The sequence below is a fragment of the Lucilia sericata genome, unplaced genomic scaffold (assembly GCF_015586225.1).
Source record: "Lucilia sericata isolate MDLA Ls3-8-SP2 unplaced genomic scaffold, ASM1558622v1 Contig000803F_arrow, whole genome shotgun sequence".
NCBI classification, from domain to species: Eukaryota; Metazoa; Arthropoda; class Insecta; order Diptera; family Calliphoridae; genus Lucilia; species Lucilia sericata.
Window position 1 is genome coordinate 44,023 of NW_023994795.1, and position 19,112 is coordinate 63,134.

General features: G+C 33.4%; 1 protein-coding gene across 1 annotated transcript in view; it reads right to left on the bottom strand.

The window, feature by feature from the left end:
- Positions 1-19,112, bottom strand: part of LOC119608183 (general transcriptional corepressor trfA-like) — a 112,410-nt gene that overhangs the window by 15,304 nt on the left and 77,994 nt on the right. Inside the window, exon 2 of the mRNA XM_037962499.1 lies at positions 6,326-6,652. Coding sequence (XP_037818427.1) covers positions 6,326-6,652 — 327 coding nt within the window. The remainder of the gene's footprint in view (positions 1-6,325; positions 6,653-19,112) is intronic.

Genomic DNA, 19,112 nt, shown 5'->3' on the forward strand with positions numbered 1-19,112 from the left:
CTGGCACATTTTTATGGCAGCATATCGATATTTTCAACTAAAATAAGTTATTTAAATTTGGAAACCTTTAACCCTTACCAATCCTCATTAAACATTCCTCAAAGCTGGAACAATCAAAGTCTTGAACTAACTTCTAAATAGATCGTGTCACTCACTTTATGTATTACACATAACTACCTTACATGTTCATGACTTTCAAGCTAATGACCATCTTGAGCCATCTTTAAAATTCTTATTCTACATTTTTATTTATTCCTACTAAATTAACGCCCAATGTGGCAATTGATACGATAAATGTCTGAGGGTAATCTACTTTTTTCCTTCTATGTTTCTTAGGAAAAAGTGGATCTGAAGAAAACCATAATTAACAACAAATTAGTCGTGAGAAAAACATAAATATGGACATGGTCTTAGAACACACGCATGTAGTTTAGTTACATGTGTGTATTCACATCATCACACTTTTGATTTTGTTACCCAGCAAACATTATCAGTTTAATTAGAAATTTAATTGCATTCTTTTCAAAAATGGTATCAAAAATACTTAGGTTGCTAGGAGGATGTATACTACATCAAATCCTAAGTGCACTCCAAGGAAGATGTTTATTCGTAAAAACAAAAACCGTATATAGTGGACAATGAAGGTATTATAGTCCGATGTTCTAAAACTCAGTTTCCTGGACATAATTTATAAGAATTTTCCCATCAGTGTTCGTGAGAAATTTTATATACGGAATAAAAGCACTTCCTACATACTTGGATCTAATTTCGATGAAAGTCTGATAATCGCAAAGAAAGTGCTCCATATTACTGTCCCCTCCACATGTTCGGACCCATAACCGGGCCTGTTATGCGCTCAATTCCATGGACGATGCTTATTGGTAAAAACAAAAAACATATATTGTGATCAAGGTATTATAGTCCGATATTCAGAAACACAGTTTCTCAGTGAGAAATGTTATATACGAAATAATATAACTCCCTATTTGGATCTAATTTCGTTGAAAACCTGACAATCGCAAAGAAATTGCTCCAGTTTTTACTGTCCCATCCACATGCTTAACGTTTGTCTGAATCCGAACGTCCAATTTTGTATAGCTTTGCCCGTAATCCTGTGTTTCCACTCAAAAAAATACGTACCATCATATTATTCTCAGACTTGCTCCTTTTGAGGAGGCTTCTCGTCCTTCACTCGTTATTATCATTCCATAGGATCTTTGTAATACTACCCACCGTTTCATTATTTCAATAGGCCTTGCGTAGAATGGTTTTGCGTTCGTCAATTTATATACCTCGAGCTCGCTTCCCTTTGCAGTAAGTAAATTCACTCTTTGGTTCCGACTACTCCCGCGTGGCCTGGTACCCATATGATACAAAGCTTACCTCTGTAAGAGTATTCGGATAAGGTTTTCTTACAATCCTATATAATCTTAGGTGTAACCTTATATCATGATATCGACCTAATTACCTTCTGGCTGTCGGCAAATATGTTAACCCTTGTTGATACCATATTTAATGTAATCCAAATGCTCAGATGTTCATGGAACTTCTTATACCAAAGATATTCACTTTTTGTCAAAAGAAGCATAAGTTATAATTGGTCTAATCATGCTTGTCTATGCAAGCCAATATAAAATAGTAGGGCTAAGGCACCATTTCATGTCTATGGTGTCTAATCCTATCATCTCAGTGGTATCACAGTTTTAATTTCCGGTCAAGGATTACACTTAAGTAATTAACTCTGTCAGTCACCGGTATTTTCTTCAGAAATACATGAAATACTGGACGACAAACCCCGAAATTGTCCGGGCAATATCATTCATTGATTGTGAGTTGAATCCATGCTATGTGTGAGAAGGATTGTAGGATTCTCAAAGAATGTCGATCCTTAAACAGAAGTGTTGCGATCTATTCTATTTTGTTTACATTGCAGGTGAGAGGAAAGATCGACGCTGGAAGTTTGTTTCACATGCGGATATTATGACTAAAAGAGGAGTTTCCTATGTAATAAGCGATCTATTGGCCAATCGACGATGGTGTATTCTTGAAGAGGCGTATGTTGCATATAAACCTGCTTGTATCGGGAAGAAGATTAGTAATTTCGGAGAAACACATTCCATTGCAGTACCGATCATCCGTTGAACCAAGACATCTGAATTTGCGTCTTCTTGATCGGTACAATAGGACGAAGTGTTTTACTTGAACACCTGCCGTGCTTATTACAATCCGCTGGCAATTTTAGTATATGGTTCTGCCGGTCTACTCGAGAACTATTGCTTAACTTTCGAGAAGCCAAAATATCACTTCCTTTTACAACCACACAGATGGGATGACCTCTGTTGTTTTGGCAACAAGACCGTAATCGGTAGACCGAAATACAAAACCAGCAAATAAGCAAAATACTTATTTTTACTCACAGATAACACAATGTGGTAAATCTGGTCCAACACCATTCAACACAGCACATACTCATTGAGAAAAGACATCAGACACATTCACTCTAGATGTATGAGTCATGAGGCCCGCATACTCTACTTCCATCTCGTATCATATACACTTGACTCACATTAATTTTCAACACTTAGATCAGCTGCATTTGAAGTCCGGTAATATTTTGCTGGTATTGTGATTCGGAAAGATCTATTAGTTTCATCAAAACGATGTATTTACATAATTATAAGATTTTGCCTATCATTGTCTTTAGACTGGCTTACGTGGCTTAATAGTAAGACAAGTTCTAGTCAGAACTGTTCGTGTTCTAACTATACTTCAGCATAAGTATACCTCTCAAGTTCTTTTAAAGCAGTGTCTATATAAGATATATTTAGTCATATATTTTTAAACTGAACGATATCAAATCATTCCATTGTTTTTCAACTTCTTATGGATTTTAATACTTAACATAATGCTTGCTGGGTTTTCAAACCACGATCATTGCCTTGTTTGTAATAGTGTATATATACTATATATCTGTTTGTGAACTAATTACATCCGTGTTGATGGAGTAAGAACACAAAAAAATAACACAACACAACATACAAGAATTTATGTCTTTGACATAAAAACTTAAATAATTACTCGTATGTATTGTACAATATGTTGAGTTGGCCGCTACTACAAGTTTGTAACTAACACTCGTAGACTGGAACAAATTCTAACTTGTTTGTTTGTGCATTTTTTGTTTCTGTTCAAAAGTAATAAAATTGTTAAAGAAGGGAAATAAACCCAAGAAGAATAATTTTAAACTAAATTGTAATCTCGTTAAAAAATTTTATAGGAAGAATTTCAAAACCAAATTTTTCAAAATATTGTTTAAGGCGTTTTTCAAAGTTTTGAAAACGACATGTCAAATCAAATATTTAAATTTAATATTTAGAAAAATTTCTATTGATATTTTTATAAATATTGTTCTATAAGAGTTTTATATGTTATTGTTTGTGAGTTTACTTTCCCCTCCCTTTCATTTTTACCACAATTCCAGTTAAAACCAGAAGAAGTTTGTGTCTTAAATCTTTTGTTTTTATACCCTCCACCACCATCAGTGGTGATAGAGGGTATATATAAGTTTGTCATTCCGTGTGTAACACCAAGAAATATTCATCTGAGACCCAACAAAGTATATATATTCTGGGTCCTTATGAAATTCTGAGTCTTCTGAGATTTAGCTATGTCCGTCTGTCCGTCCGTCCGTCCGTCCGTCCGTCCGTCTGTCCGTCTGTCTGTCTGTCTGTCTGTCTGTCTGTCTGTCTGTCTGTCTGTCTGTGTAAAACACGCTCACGTTAAAACGAAGGAATATAATTTAACCAAATTCACCCAAAACATTTATTATTATCCGGTACAGTTTGGTATTGAAAATGAGCAAAATCGGTTCACATCGGGAAAAGTTATGAATCAAAATTTAAAACAACCTCGAAAAAAAATAAGCATTTTTGAAAATCACCATACATTCGTTTCTACACAAGATCTTGATCCCTGCTGAAAATTGCTAGAATCGGTCCACAATTTCATATACCTCCCATACAAAAGTACATATTCCCGAAAAATGGGTTTTTTGCTAATAACTACCGTCACAATGAAGATATCTTCATAAAATTTTACAGATTAAAATTTTATGTCAATAGAATTCATTCAGAGAAAAAATTTTCTGGATCGGTCCATAATTGCTCCCATACAAGGTCCCCTCACGAAAATCACTTAAACGTGCATAACTCATTACTAAATTAAGATATCCATATAAACTTTGGTACAAGTATTGCCCGTATGCCTAGAAATATTGCTGTGAAAGTTTTTTCCGATCGGTCCAAAATTGGTCATAGCTCCCATACAAGGTCCCCTCCCGAAAATCACTTAAACGCGTATAACTCATTACTAAATTAAGATATAAATATAAAATTTGGTACAAGTATTACTCATATGCATAGAAATATTACTGTGAAAGTTTTTTCCGATCGGTCCATAATTGGTCATAGCTCCCATACAAGGTACCCTCCCGAAAATCACTTAAATGCGCATAACTCATTACTAAATTAAGATATCCATATAAAATTTGGTACAAGTATTACTCATATGCCTAGAAATATTACTGTGATAGTTTTTTTTCCGATCGGTCCATAATTGGTCATAGCTCCCATACAAGGTCCCCTCCCGAAAATCACTTAAACGCGTATAACTCATTATTAAATTAAGATATCCATATAAAATTTGGTATAAGTGTTGCCCGTATGCATAAAAATATTACTATGAAAGTTTTTTCCGATCGGTCCATAATTGGGCATAGCTCCCATACAAGGTCCCCTCCCGAAAATCACTTAAACGCACATAACTCATTACAAAATTAAGATATCCATATAAAATTTGGTACAAGTATTGCCCATATGCATAGAAATATTACTGTGAAAGTTTTTTCCGATTGGTCTATAATTGGTCATAGCTCCCATACAAGGTCCCCTCCCGAAAATCACTTAAACGCGTATAACTCATTATTAAATTAAGATATCCATATAAAATTTGGTATAAGTATTGCCCGTATGCATAAAAATATTACTATGAAAGTTTTTTCCGATCGGTCCATAATTGGGCATAGCTCCCATACAAGGTCCCCTTCTCAAATCACTTAAAATAACTCATTACTAAATTAGGATATCCATATAAAATTTGGTACAAGTATAGCTCACATATACAGAAATATTATTACGAAAGTTTTTTGCGATCGGATCATAACTGGTCATAGCTCCCATACAAGGTCCCCTCCCGAAAATCACTTAAACGCACATAACTCATTACTAAATTAAGATAGCCATATAAAGTTTGGCAGAAGTATTGCTCATATACAGAGAAATATTACCGTGAAATTGTCACAGAAAAACACTTAAAGGCACATAACTCATTACCAAATAGTGATATAAATAAATAATATTTTTATACATAAATACTATTTTTGTACACATAAATGTTAAATTTTTTAACGATCGGTTATTCTTGGTCATAGTTCTATACAAGGTTCACTCCCGAAAATCACTTAAACGCACATAACTCATTACCAAATATTGATATCCATACATTTAGCAAAATCATTGCTCTTATATACATAAATCACACTATAAAATTGTTTTACGATCGGTCCATATTTGGTCATAGCTCTCATACTAGGTCCTCTCCAGAAAATCACTTAAATGCAGAGTATTTATTACCAAATAATGATGAAGATAAAGAATTTTAAAATTTTGTCTTTATATACATAATTGGTCATAGCTCCCATACAAGGTCCTTTTACGAAAATCTCTTAAACGCACATTACTCATTACCAAATAAAGGTATTGATACAAAATTTGGCACAAATATTAGTTTTGTATACAAAAATTCTATTTCAAGATTTTAGTAGGTCCTGCCCCTAAAAGCGCTTTAACCGTGTTTAACTAGTTGCATTATCAATTTGTGTAGAACAAAATTATATATATGTATTTTGAAAATCCTTAAATCTTTCACACACACATGCATACATACACATTACTAAATATTGCTAAGCGCTATAAAAATATAAAAGAAAATGGCATTTGTAATGTTCAATAAATCTTGGAATCGTAATAGATTTAAGTTGTTTAAATCTTGGTATTTTTCTATTTAAGAAAAGTCTTAATATAAAAGTAGCTGGTGGAGGGTATTTAAGATTCGGCTCAGCCGAATATAGCACTCTAACTTGTTTTTTTTTTGTATTGTTTTTAAACATTTTTCTTAACTTAAGCTTCTACTTTATTCTATGAAATATTTCTTTGCTATTTTAAATTAATAAAATATTTTTTTTCTATTTTTTATGAGTTCAAATTACCTGTTTCAATTGCCACTGGAGAGTGTCCACTTGATTTTGTAATATTACAGCTTCCACATTTGTGGTATTGTCATTTAACATTTCATATGATGACATTTGATGTTGCTGCTGTTGTTGATGATTATGTTGTTGTTGTTGATGCTGCTGCTGTTGTTGTTGTTGTTGATTGTTGTGTATGTTTATTGTCGGTATCATATGCAACATTTGATGGGAATTATGAAAGTGATTATTGTAATCACTGACTGTGGAAGTTTTTGATGTATCATGATAATTAGAATTAAAATCTTCACCATCACCGTCTTCGTCGAAAGTGCAAATATTACAGTCCTGAAAAATAAAAAGTGAGAAAAATATATGGGAAATCTTAGAAATGTGTGTAAAAAATAAATAAAAAACAAATAAAAGGTCATAATTACTTAGACAACTACTACCTTATTTATAAGAATTTATCAAAGGTTTATAGAACACATTTTGTATGAAAATTGATCTAAAATTAAACAGATCTGTAAAAATTTTAAATTAATATTTTCAAGCGTTTCAAAGGAAACCACAATTGATGAGAAGAAAATAATAAATTGACCTAGAAATTTAACAAATCAATATTAATTGCAAAATATATAATAATGTGATAAGATTAAAATAATTGTCATACTAAATTTTTTTATTAATATTATGCAATAAACAAAATTATTGTAAAATATTTAAGTAACATAACTATTAATTTTTTTCTTTAATAAAATGTGCAAATATAATTTACAAATTATTTTTTTGTAATGAAAAACAATTTCAATACATGTTTGTTCAATCAATTGTTGTGAATGAATTAATAAATAAATCTGTCATACAAAAGAAACAGAAGAAACACAAATCATGTTGGAAATTATTAAATATTTCATGTCTAAAAGATTTTGTAATTCCGGTTTCCTCATTTACGATCTATTACTTAAAAGAAATAATCAATAAAATTTATTGGTTTTATAAACACATTATTAAGAGATTTTGCACGAAATATTTAGTTTCAAAAAGAAGAAATGTTTCTTCAATTTATAATGTATACTATATACTAGATATATATTGCACTGGATATGTATAATTTTCGAGATATACGACTATTAATACTTATTTTGTATGTAGGCGTCATATCTCACAAATTTGAAATTTTGCAGTAAAGAGTAGCTTTTAGTTCCTTGCAGACATACAGGAAGTCACTGTGAAAATTTGAGAACTCAGTATGTCATAGTTTAGATTACTCGGAGGTCTTGCGGCCCATTGTGATACCTTTAGAATTGCCATTCCCTTAAGTTGAGAGTTTGTACATAAAGGAAAATGATTTCCCTCCCTAATTTCGTTGACTACTTTGTCCTTGTAATCCCCGTGAAAACCGGTGATGCATCTCTGAGATAGTCCAGATCATGGAAAAGAGCTCTACCAAGATAGAGTAGTCTGGGCTCTTGTAAGGCTGGGAAGTCACATAGAAGGTGTTCTACCGATTTCTCTTTTTTCTCGTCCAAACAGCTTCTACAATAGCTATAAGAGTCCTAGTTCTCTCCATTGTTTTAGTTTCCCAGATATAGGAATTTTTATTTTTAATCCATATGGGGGTTGCCACGCCCACTATTGCTGATGCATCAGTTTTTGTTTAAAATATTTAAATGTGTACATAAAATTATTCGTATAAAATTTAAACACTCCAGCTGTTATAGTTTCCCAGATATATAGATTTTAGTATTTACTTCATATGGCAGGTACCCCACGCACTTTTGAAGTTTCGCCCATTTTATTTCAAAATATTCATATTTTAAATAAAAATACATGTACAAAAATTGGCGGCTCTAAATGTTGTGGTTTTCCAAATATAAGTATTTTGGTATTGGCTATCAATGGTATATGTGGAAGGTGCTACGCCCACTACTGGCAGTTCGCCCACTTTTTTATTCTAATCTTCATGCAAATGTCAAAGTCTGTGCACAAATCTAGATGATGAAGTTTCGCAGATATACGACTATCAATACTTGAAATCATGAAAGTGGTCGTGGCATCTCGGAAACTTAAAATTTTGAAGTAAAAGGCAGCCTATAGTTATTCCCAGACAATCAGGATGACACTGTGAAAATTTCAGGAAAATCGTTCCAGTCGTTTAGCAGACTATTAAGGCCAAAAACACAACGACTTGTTTCCGCCCCTTTGTGTGCTTTACTTCCACACGCAGGTGGCAATTTTTGTACATGGTTACACCGGTACATGTACAAGCATTTTTTACAGGTACTCGAACTATCTAATATCTGATCAATGCTACCATGTTGGGTAACTTCCGAGATTGAGAAACATCTGTGATTATTCAGTGACAACACTTAGAAACGTAATCGGTGGACCGAAATACGAAATCATCAAGTAGGCCATAGCCAAGTTTTTACTCACTTAAAACACACTGTGTAATGAACAGAATATGCCCTGAACATGCCCTTACAAGGAAGGAAACACAATGGTATATACGGGTGGATGTGGCCAGCATATCCCTACATCCATAACGTATCATGTACACTTGACACCAACTCATTCCCAACGCTTCCGAAATATAGATTTCACTGTGTATCAGACTTCTAACCCACTTTTATAACACATCCACCACGTTCACCTCGAGGGACCTCTCCTATAACAGAAACAAGACAAAGTCCGAAACTTTGCCCTGTGGGCAATAAGGAGCGCACAACAGGCCCGATAGTGGCCTAGGTGTATTTCTTCGGATTTGATGTAATATACATCCTTCTATCAACCTACCTACCTACCTACCTACCTTGTCCTGTGGGCAACCGGTTTATAGTTTACTGGTTTGAGGAGTCGCTTGGCACTACTAGTAGATTAGAGATACTGGTAGCACCTTCCCTCAGATTGCAATTGTATGTTGAAATTAGTTTTCTGGAGATTCCAGAATTATCATTAAATGATAATGATATTGGGATAAAATTATATTCGAATATTGCTTATTTATACACAATTTATTCTTTGAATTTTTTCCGGATCGCCCCATAATTGCTCATAACTCCCATATAAAGCTCTGTTCTGAAAATCACTTAATCGTAAATAACTCATTACTTAATTAATATATGTAGATCGATCGATATAACAAATTATTCTGCAAATTTTTTACCGGATAGGTATTAGTTGAAGGGAATTTCAGATTCGGCATAGCCGAATATAACACTCTAACTTGTTTAATATTCTTTTATATTGGCTCCCGGATTCGTATCCCAGTAATGGTAAGTTTACAAGGGGTATTTTCGAAATCATTTGTTCTCAGGTTCATTTACAATATATTCAGTATTAAATATACGTTGTTGTTAAAATGGTGTATTTAATTATTTAAAAAAATATATACTAAAATTAAAGAAATTAGAAAATTAATTCTTCAAAAATTGCCTTTAGTAATATGTATTATAAATTAAAATAAAAATTTACATTTCCAACACATACACACGCCTTAAGGTGTAAAAGTTTTGGGGAATTTCAAATCAAATATGTTAGGTTGAGTAAATTAAAATTTAAACGCTGAAACATTTTAATTTACCGTTGATGTCGTTAATGGTGTTGATCATTTCCTGAAACTAAAGATCAACAACAATAGATAGATCAACAACCCATATACATAGTATTCATATAATAAGACGTAAACGTCAACCGCAACATAAAGTGTTTGTTCCAGGTGTAACAGAGTCTTATCAAAACGCCAAGCAACGCTTTATTTATACCATCTTTCGACTTTATCTGGGGTATAAAACTTAGCCCTCTTTTACTGATTTATTCTTCAAATCTTCAACGTTTTTTGTTACAAAAAGAAGAAGGAAAAAACTCTTTGCTCGCTACCATAACAAGTCATTTAATTTAAGCGTAAGGGGAATTAACTCGTTCGTATCTTTTATTTCAGCAGGTAATAGTATAAACACCAGCAACTACTTCAACATATCATGCATTTCTTGAATATAGTTTTTTAATTTTTTGTTTAAGTTCGTAGTTCATTTAAACTGAACTATAAAACTCTGGGAACTATAACACATGCTGCCTGCCGCCTTCATTGAAGTCGTCGTTATCGTCGTCATAGTTGCAGTTGATGATGTTTTATACTGGTACGTTGATAAATTAGCTTTTTCACAGTACTAAATTCACCTACTTTATGTATGTGTATTTTTTTGCTGTTGCTGTAAACTTGAATAAATCGTTTTTAAGTTCAGATTACATTTGCACATCTTTTGTATAATTTTGGTTTTTTCTTCAAAGAAGTCAGTAATGGTGTGCAATTCGCACAGAGTTGGGCAGTAAGTGGTACGTCAGGAAGATTTTTTTTTTTAATTTGTATAATCTTTACTGCAGTAACCTCACAGATCTCGCTTATACTGAACTAGAACTGAACTAGAACTGAACTAGAACTGAACTAGAACTGACTGAACTGAACTAGAACTGAACTAGAACTGAACTAGAAACTGAACTAGAACTGAACTAGAACTGAACTAGAACTGAACTAGAACTGAACTAGAACTGATGAACTAGAACTGAACTAGAACTGAACTGAACTAGAACTGAACTAGAACTGAACTAGACTGAACTAGAACTGAACTAGAACTGAACTAGAACTGAACTAGAACTGAACTAGAACTGAACTAGAACTGAACTAGAACTGAACTAGAACTGAACTAGAACTGAACTAGAACTGAACTAGAACTGAACTAGAACTGAACTAGAACTGAACTAGAACTGAACTAGAACTGAACTAGAACTAGAACTGAACTAGAACTGAACTAGAACTGAACTAGAACTAGAACTAGAACTGAACTAGAACTGAACTAGAACTGAACTAGAACTGAACTAGAACTGAACTAGAACTGAACTAGAACTGAACTAGAACTGAACTAGAACTGAACTAGAACTGAACTAGAACTGAACTAGAACTGAACTAGAACTGAACTAGAACTGAACTAGAACTGAACTAGAACTGAACTAGAACTGAACTAGAACTGAACTAGAACTAGAACTGAACTAGAACTAGAACTGAACTAGAACTGAACTAGAACTGAACTAGAACTGAACTAGAACTGAACTAGAACTGAACTAGAACTGAACTAGAACTGAACTAGAACTGAACTAGAACTGAACTAGAACTGAACTAGAACTGAACTAGACTGAACTAGAACTGAACTAGAACTGAACTAGAACTGAACTAGAACTGAACTAGAACTGAACTAGAACTGAACTAGAACTGAACTAGAACTGAACTAGAACTGAACTAGAACTGAACTAGAACTGAACTAGAACTGAACTAGAACTGAACTAGAACTGAACTAGAACTGAACTAGAACTGAACTAGAACTGAACTAGAACTGAACTAGAACTGAACTAGAACTGAACTAGAACTGAACTAGAACTAACTAGAACTGAACTAGAACTGAACTAGACTGAACTAGAACTGAACTAGAACTAGAACTGAACTAGAACTGAACTAGAACTGAACTAGACGAACTGAACTAGAACTGAACTAGAACTGAACTAGAACTGAACTAGAACTGAACTAGAACTGAACTAGAACTGAACTAGAACTGAACTAGAACTGAACTAGAACTGAACTAGAACTGAACTAGAACTGAACTAGAACTGAACTAGAACTGAACTAGAACTAGAACTGAACTAGAACTGAACTAGAACTGACTAGAACTGAACTAGAACTGAACTAGAACTGAACTAGAACTGAACTAGAACTGAACTAGAACTGAACTAGAACTGAACTAGAACTGAACTAGAACTGAACTAGAACTGAACTAGAACTGAACTAGAACTGAACTAGAACTGAACTAGAACTGAACTAGAACTGAACTAGAACTGAACTAGAACTGAACTAGAACTGAACTAGAACTGAACTAGAACTGAACTAGAACTGAACTAGAACTGAACTAGAACTGAACTAGAACTGAACTAGAACTGAACTAGAACTGAACTAGAACTGAACTAGAACTGAACTAGAACTGAAGTACTGAACTAGAACTGAAAACTGAACTGAACTAGAACTGAACTAGAACTGAACTAGAACTAGAAACTGAACTAGAACTGAAATAGAACGAGAACTGATCTAGAACTGAACTAGAACTGAACTAGAAATGAACTAAAACTGAACTAGAAATGAAATAGAACTGAACTAGAACTGAACTAGAACTGAACTAGAACTGAACTAGAACTGAACTAGAACTGAACTAGAACTGTACTAGAACTGAACTAGAACTCAACTAGAACTGAACTAGAACTTAACTAGAACTGAACTAGAACTGAACTAGAAATGAACTAGAACTGAACTTCTATCGCCATCTTAGAGAACTTGTACCGAATGCAACTGGTTCGTTTGAAGCGAGCGTTGGTCGAAAAACATAGAAAATATATACGGCCAGAACTAGAACTGAACTAAGACTAACCTAGAACTGAACTAGAACTTATCGCATTTAAAAGCAGTAGAGATATGGTTTTTGGGGTTTTAACACTGCCGCATTGATGGCGTAAATTTAAACCATTATACATTATTAACTTTTTGAAATCTGATGTAAACCACGAGATCAGGTTAGGTTACGTTTTAAAGGTATTAAAAAATATGGCCGAACGTCGTTATAATAAAATAACACACATATCATGAATCCTTAAACTAAAAAAAAAAATTTCCCATTTTTTCCCACAGGTTTGTACAACTCTGCAACAATTGCAGAGTTACTTTAACAGACATGTTTTATTGTTGTTTGTTTCCACAACAATTTTATTGTTCGAATGTTTATATTTTGTTATTGTCGTTGTTGTTTTTGTTATTGTTGCCTTTTATTTACAACTTATTGGAGCAACAAAATTACTGGTGCACAACGTAAAGTGTTGCCAATAAGATGAAATAAATGTTGTTAAAGTTTCGGTTTAACTTTGTTACATACCAGCACGAGTAGAAACTTTAATATTTATTTACAACAATATAATACAACAACAACTAAAAACTGAGGGAGGTAATTCTTTAACTAAAAGTATAAATTACTTAAATAAAAACATATTTACTTTTTTATATTAAAATTGCAAAATAGTAGCAGAACCTTATTTGGAGGGTAGTTAAATTGTAAATTTTAAATAAAGTTATTTTGTTGGTGGAATTAAAATTGTTCGAGTATTTTAGCCTTGAATTATTCATTGTTTTCTTGTTTTACAAATTCTAATTATTCTAACTTTATTTTCATTTCCTTTAAATTTATATGAAAATTAACTTAAATTAGTGTTCTTTTTAAAAAAGTAATGGTTCTATTGTCTTTTAATTTAGCTTTTCTTAAGTTAAGCAACCAACTGGAAATTTTTGTAATCAAACAAAATAATTAGGGAATAGTTGAAGTTATATAAAGAACCCATATGTGTAAGTATTACGTAATTTTCACCTTCGACAGTTTAACTTTAAATTAGATATAAATTTTCGATTCTTTGTTTAAGTAAGACAAAGAAATAAATAACATGTGTGCAAAAAGGAAACGAATAATATTCAATAAATTTTCTTAACAGTATAATATAATTGTTCATTGTAAATATACATTTTTAAAGTACTGGCATTTTCCCATCATTCTGGCAACATATGGATTCTGCGCTAAAAGAACTCTTCATCTTCATTTCGAGGCTTAGAACAAATAAAGGTAATTTCGGATACCCTTTTCTGAAGTGAAGCGTAGAACAGGGAGATCGTTCTTCATCGACCAAAAGAAACTGTAGTCAGACCGAGCTGGGTCTGGACTATAAAGGATATGAGGCAAAACTTTAAAATTACTTCTTTCTAAATAGTTTTTACAGGTGTTGCAACATGTGGCTGAGAGTTATTATGATGGAATGTTATGACTTTATATCTGGCATTATATTTTGGAGGTTGCTCGACAAATGCTAGCTTCAAACGAACTTATTGCATTCGGTACACGTGAGATATTAAAGTGATCTTGTCAAAACTTTAACCGACAAACCAATAATTTGCTGCAAAAATTGTTGACTTCTATAGCAATCAAGTTGCAACTCCACTTCTGAACCGCAAAAAACTATCCCCCACGCAAAAGTTAGGGCGACACTAGCTTATAAGTTTAAATATAAGACCGAATTGTATTATAAGAGAGCCATAACCGAATACTCTTCCAGTAATAAGCTCCACATTTGTACCGAATATACTTGCTATGAATTGAAGGGAACTTGAGGAAGATGTCGAAGTGCTTTACGTGAACACCTGCCAGCCTAATTCCATCGTGATACTTTTTCAACCACTGAGTATGCTGACTAGATGACTCACCACCGCCTCTTTGTGTATCTTACACACTGTGGCAGATCAGAGTAAACCCTGAACATACCTGGACAAGGAAGGAAAATTCAATGGTATCACTTGTATAAAATACCTTTCGTCCAGTATCGTTCAACCCAGCACGCTTCTCATCCATTCGACACACTCAGTGAGAACAACATCCGACAAACTCACCCTATATTCATCCGGTATCATACACGTTTAACAACAACTCATTTCCAACGCTTAGTCCCACAGTCACTCCTCTGTGGGGCACCGAACTTATCACGAATTATAGACTTCATTTATTATAGTGCATCAGTCTTTTAACCGACAATCTCTTCCCGCGAATTTGGGTTTAAACAACATCCACCACATGGTCCTCTCCAATAACCGGTACATAACAAAGTCCGAAACTCTGTGGTGCGAGCCACAAGTTCGCGTGGCACCAGTTTATGTAGGTCCCTGGTTCGACCCCATGTCAAATCATAACAAGAGTGTATAGTCCCAGTAGACTAGAGGTACTTGCAGCGCCTCTTTTCCCTGGGAATGCAATAACATAAAAATGGTGGAAGACTCATCAAGTTAACATGTCCCCGCGGGAGGGAACTTTAGGTTGTTAACCTTAAGAATGCAATATCGTTCTTAACAGGGACTAGAGAATATAATACGGTCACTTGAAATAAGGGAACCAACTTTTGCTATGAAAGTGCACAACTGGCCAACGGTCTATTTCCGATTAAGAAATTTAATTTATCTTTGTTTTTATTTTTTCCAAAGAATCAGACCCAAAAAATTACACCTAGGCCGCTATAGAGCCTGTTGTGTGCCCTTTTTATGAAATGAATAATGTTGAGAAACGTTTCCTCGACTTAGTTCCTTAGAATTTTCCAGTACACATGTAAAAACTGGTATAACTTCGCTGCCAAAGTATTAAGTATTATTGGACGTTAATTGAATAAATCGAAAAATTTTAATTTTTCAAGTAATAAATAAAATTCAATAAATTCCCTTGAAGCTTAAAATCAATTTACATAAATTGCTCTCGGGTTAGATATTCTACTGTAAAATATTTCCTCATTAAAAAACTTAAAAACATTTTGAAATCTATATCAGCACCCAACAATGCTATAGTAACTTTACCATTAACTATTAAACACATTACAAATTAAACATATTAAATCATTACAATTTAAATGTAACTGAAATACAAAATCTTTGTAAATGTCAAAATATTTAAATTTAACGTTTTTTTCTTCGCTTGTTTATCTATTATATCTATTTGTAATTGCGGGGCATTAAAGGTTTAAAACAATCAAATTTGAATGCATGATTAATCACCGTAACATGGTTTTTATTGTAGTTTTGTTTTTTAGTTTCTTTGTAAATATTTTGAATTATACACTATTTCAATTGTCAACTGGCTTAAGTAGACAAAAAGAAGTGGTGAAACATTTGGGTTTTAAGTAGATAGACCGTACCACCAACCAACAAAAAAACCTCTACAAGTTTTAAAGATTTTTAAGTTTGACTAAAAAGTGGAAAAAATTAAACAAACAAAATATAAACACTTTATACGCTCTTATTGGCGAATTGACCAAAGGGCATGTCAGCAATATATACTGAACATATTGGACTGTTATATACAAACTCGAGACGTGCCCGATGGCATTATCGTGTTCTTTGTAACACTTATCCCAGATAGCATATCGTGGTGACTCCTAATAGGGAGACAAGATGTCGATGCTTTATGTGAACAACTGCCTTGACGGCCTAATTTCACGGTGTTCTTTTTCATCCACAGGGTAAAGTTCATTGATGGATCACCACCGCCCCTTTATTCTTCTTACATGCCGGTGGTAATTGTTGTACATGGTTCTGCCGGTCCATGTACAAGCACTTTACTCTAATACTCAAGCTATCTAATCTCTTGCTATAGAAGCACCGTTGCAGAATGACAGGTATCATGAGAAAAGCCTGCAACAAGGAAAAGGCAATCACTGGTTTAGAACAAATAAAAGGGGCGTACTGAGTTCCACTCAGCTCAACCAAGCATCTCACAACCGTCAACAATCCAGTTTCCAACAGCAAAAACAACTCAGAATTATCCTCATCTATCAGATACAAGTATCCGATGGTACATCAACTCATACCCATTCTTTGCATTATCAGCTCAAATCCTCAACCTCAACCAACTGACCAGTCATGACAAAGTCCTGCGGCAACTAGCCACCCGTAGAACAGATTATTTTGTGCTTGGTTCAACCCAATGTCACATCATTCCAATGAAAGGCAGAGGATACATTTGATCATTACCAGTTTATAGTCCCGACATACTGGAGGTAGTGGTAGCACCTATCATGGATTTAATTAAATACGGCGCCAACAGATTTCGACATGCTTTTTGAGATTAAATCTAAGACCTCAACTAACTGACCAGTCATGATAAATTCCTGCGGGCAACTAGCCACCCGTAGTACAGATTATTTTGTGCTTGGTTCTACCCAATGTCACATCATTCCAATGAGGAGGATACATTTGATCATTACCAGTTTAAAGTCCCGACATACTGGAGGTATTGGTAGGACCTATCATGGATTTAATTAAATATTGCGCCAACAGATTTCGACATGCTTTTTGAGGTTACGGTTAAGACCGTATTGTACTGTAAGAGTATTATAACCGAATACTCTTCCAGCTTTGCATGAAGGCACACAAAGATCCTATGGGGTAAGTTTAATGCAAAGAAGACGAGAATTCTTTTCAGAATGTGCAAGTCGGAGATTAGTGAGATGGTACGGGCACAACTTTACAAAATGTACGTGAATGGATTCCGACAAATAAGCAGCATTCGGAGAGTACAATGAAACCTTGTAATACTTTCTCTATCATTTCTCAAAACATTCAACAAAATTAGATCTTTTTGAATGAAAAGCAGGACCGATAGTGGATCTGATGTTATATACAAGTATCCTAAATTGAACATAACATAACAAAAATGGACCTAAAAGAGGTTATGTTAGATTGATAGGAGGATGTATACTATATCAAATTCGAAGAAATTGTATATCTAGGCTCCTTTTCGTGGAAAATGTTTTTTGGTAAAAACAAAACCTTATACAGTTATCAATGAAGGTATTATCGTTCGATGTTCAGAAACTCAGTTTCCTGAACGTAATTCCTAAGAATTTTTCAATTAGTGTTCGTGAGGGTTGTTATATCCGGAATAAGGTCACCCTTGAGACATTTTGCTCTAAGTTCGACGAAAACCTGACAATGGCAAAGAAAGTTCTCCAAAGTTTCACTGTCCTCTCTACATGGATGTAGGCACATTATATAGTTGTGCCCGTAAACCTTAAACATTTTTCTAAAAACGAAAATGTATACAATTTTTCTGTAAATAGAAAATTTATTGAAATTTTCTATAAAATGAAAATTTGTCGTAATTATTGTAAATATAGAAAATTTATCGTAATTTATGTGCATATACATATTTCAAGATTTTAATGGCACCTCACAATTCCGATGGTTGTTCTCACCTGCCAACAGACACAAGCAAATAAATGGTTTTGTAAATTGTAAAGCAGACAAACAATAAAGGAACAAAGTAAAACATTTAAAAGATTTATTTTCATTATTATGAAGGTGAACAATTAAAGTTTTTATATTAAACACATTTTCAACACAATGTCTCGAAACAATGAGAAGTGAAGAAAAAAAATCCAACTTTTGCAAACAAATTAAAGAAAATTTTCAAAGAAAACGTTAAAGATGTTGTTTAATAAATTTTCATTTCATTTTCAGAAAAATATACAACATGCAAGTATATTTTAGAAATATAAAACTTTTATTAGTAAGTAAGTACTACTATATTATTTTTTTGAAAATGTTGTTGTTGTTAACAAATTAAAAAAAAAACTGCATTAATGAAATAATTAAACGCAACGAGATGTAGTGTCGCGTAACTGACGGATATCATCAGCGTCATCAAAATTTATTACTACTATTATTATGATCATCATCATCGCCATCCTTCTCATCATTATTATTGCTACAGCTGCAGCAGCTATAAAAAAGCAACAACAACAACAGTAGCGGGGAGCATTGGTTACACTTCGTAGAGCATGGATTTATGAATAATTTTTATACAAATAATACTGCTGCTGCTGATGATGTTAATGTGTGTTGAAGCCCAAAACGGACCCGACTGACTAGCAAACGGATGGCCAGACAAAAACATAAAAATTTAGTTGTTGTTACAGCTACTGCAACTATTGCTGTTTTTGTTGCTGTTGTTATGGTTATAATGTGCAGTAATTTATCACAAGTTGCAGTCTTCAGTTGTTGTTGTTGGCTTTAAAATTATTATTATGTAGTGTGTTTAATGAAACGGAAGCTTCACTTGATGATGATTTTTAATGCAAATATTTATTTACAATTTTTTCCATCTATTTCTGCAAGTATGTTTGTTTTTTTATTATT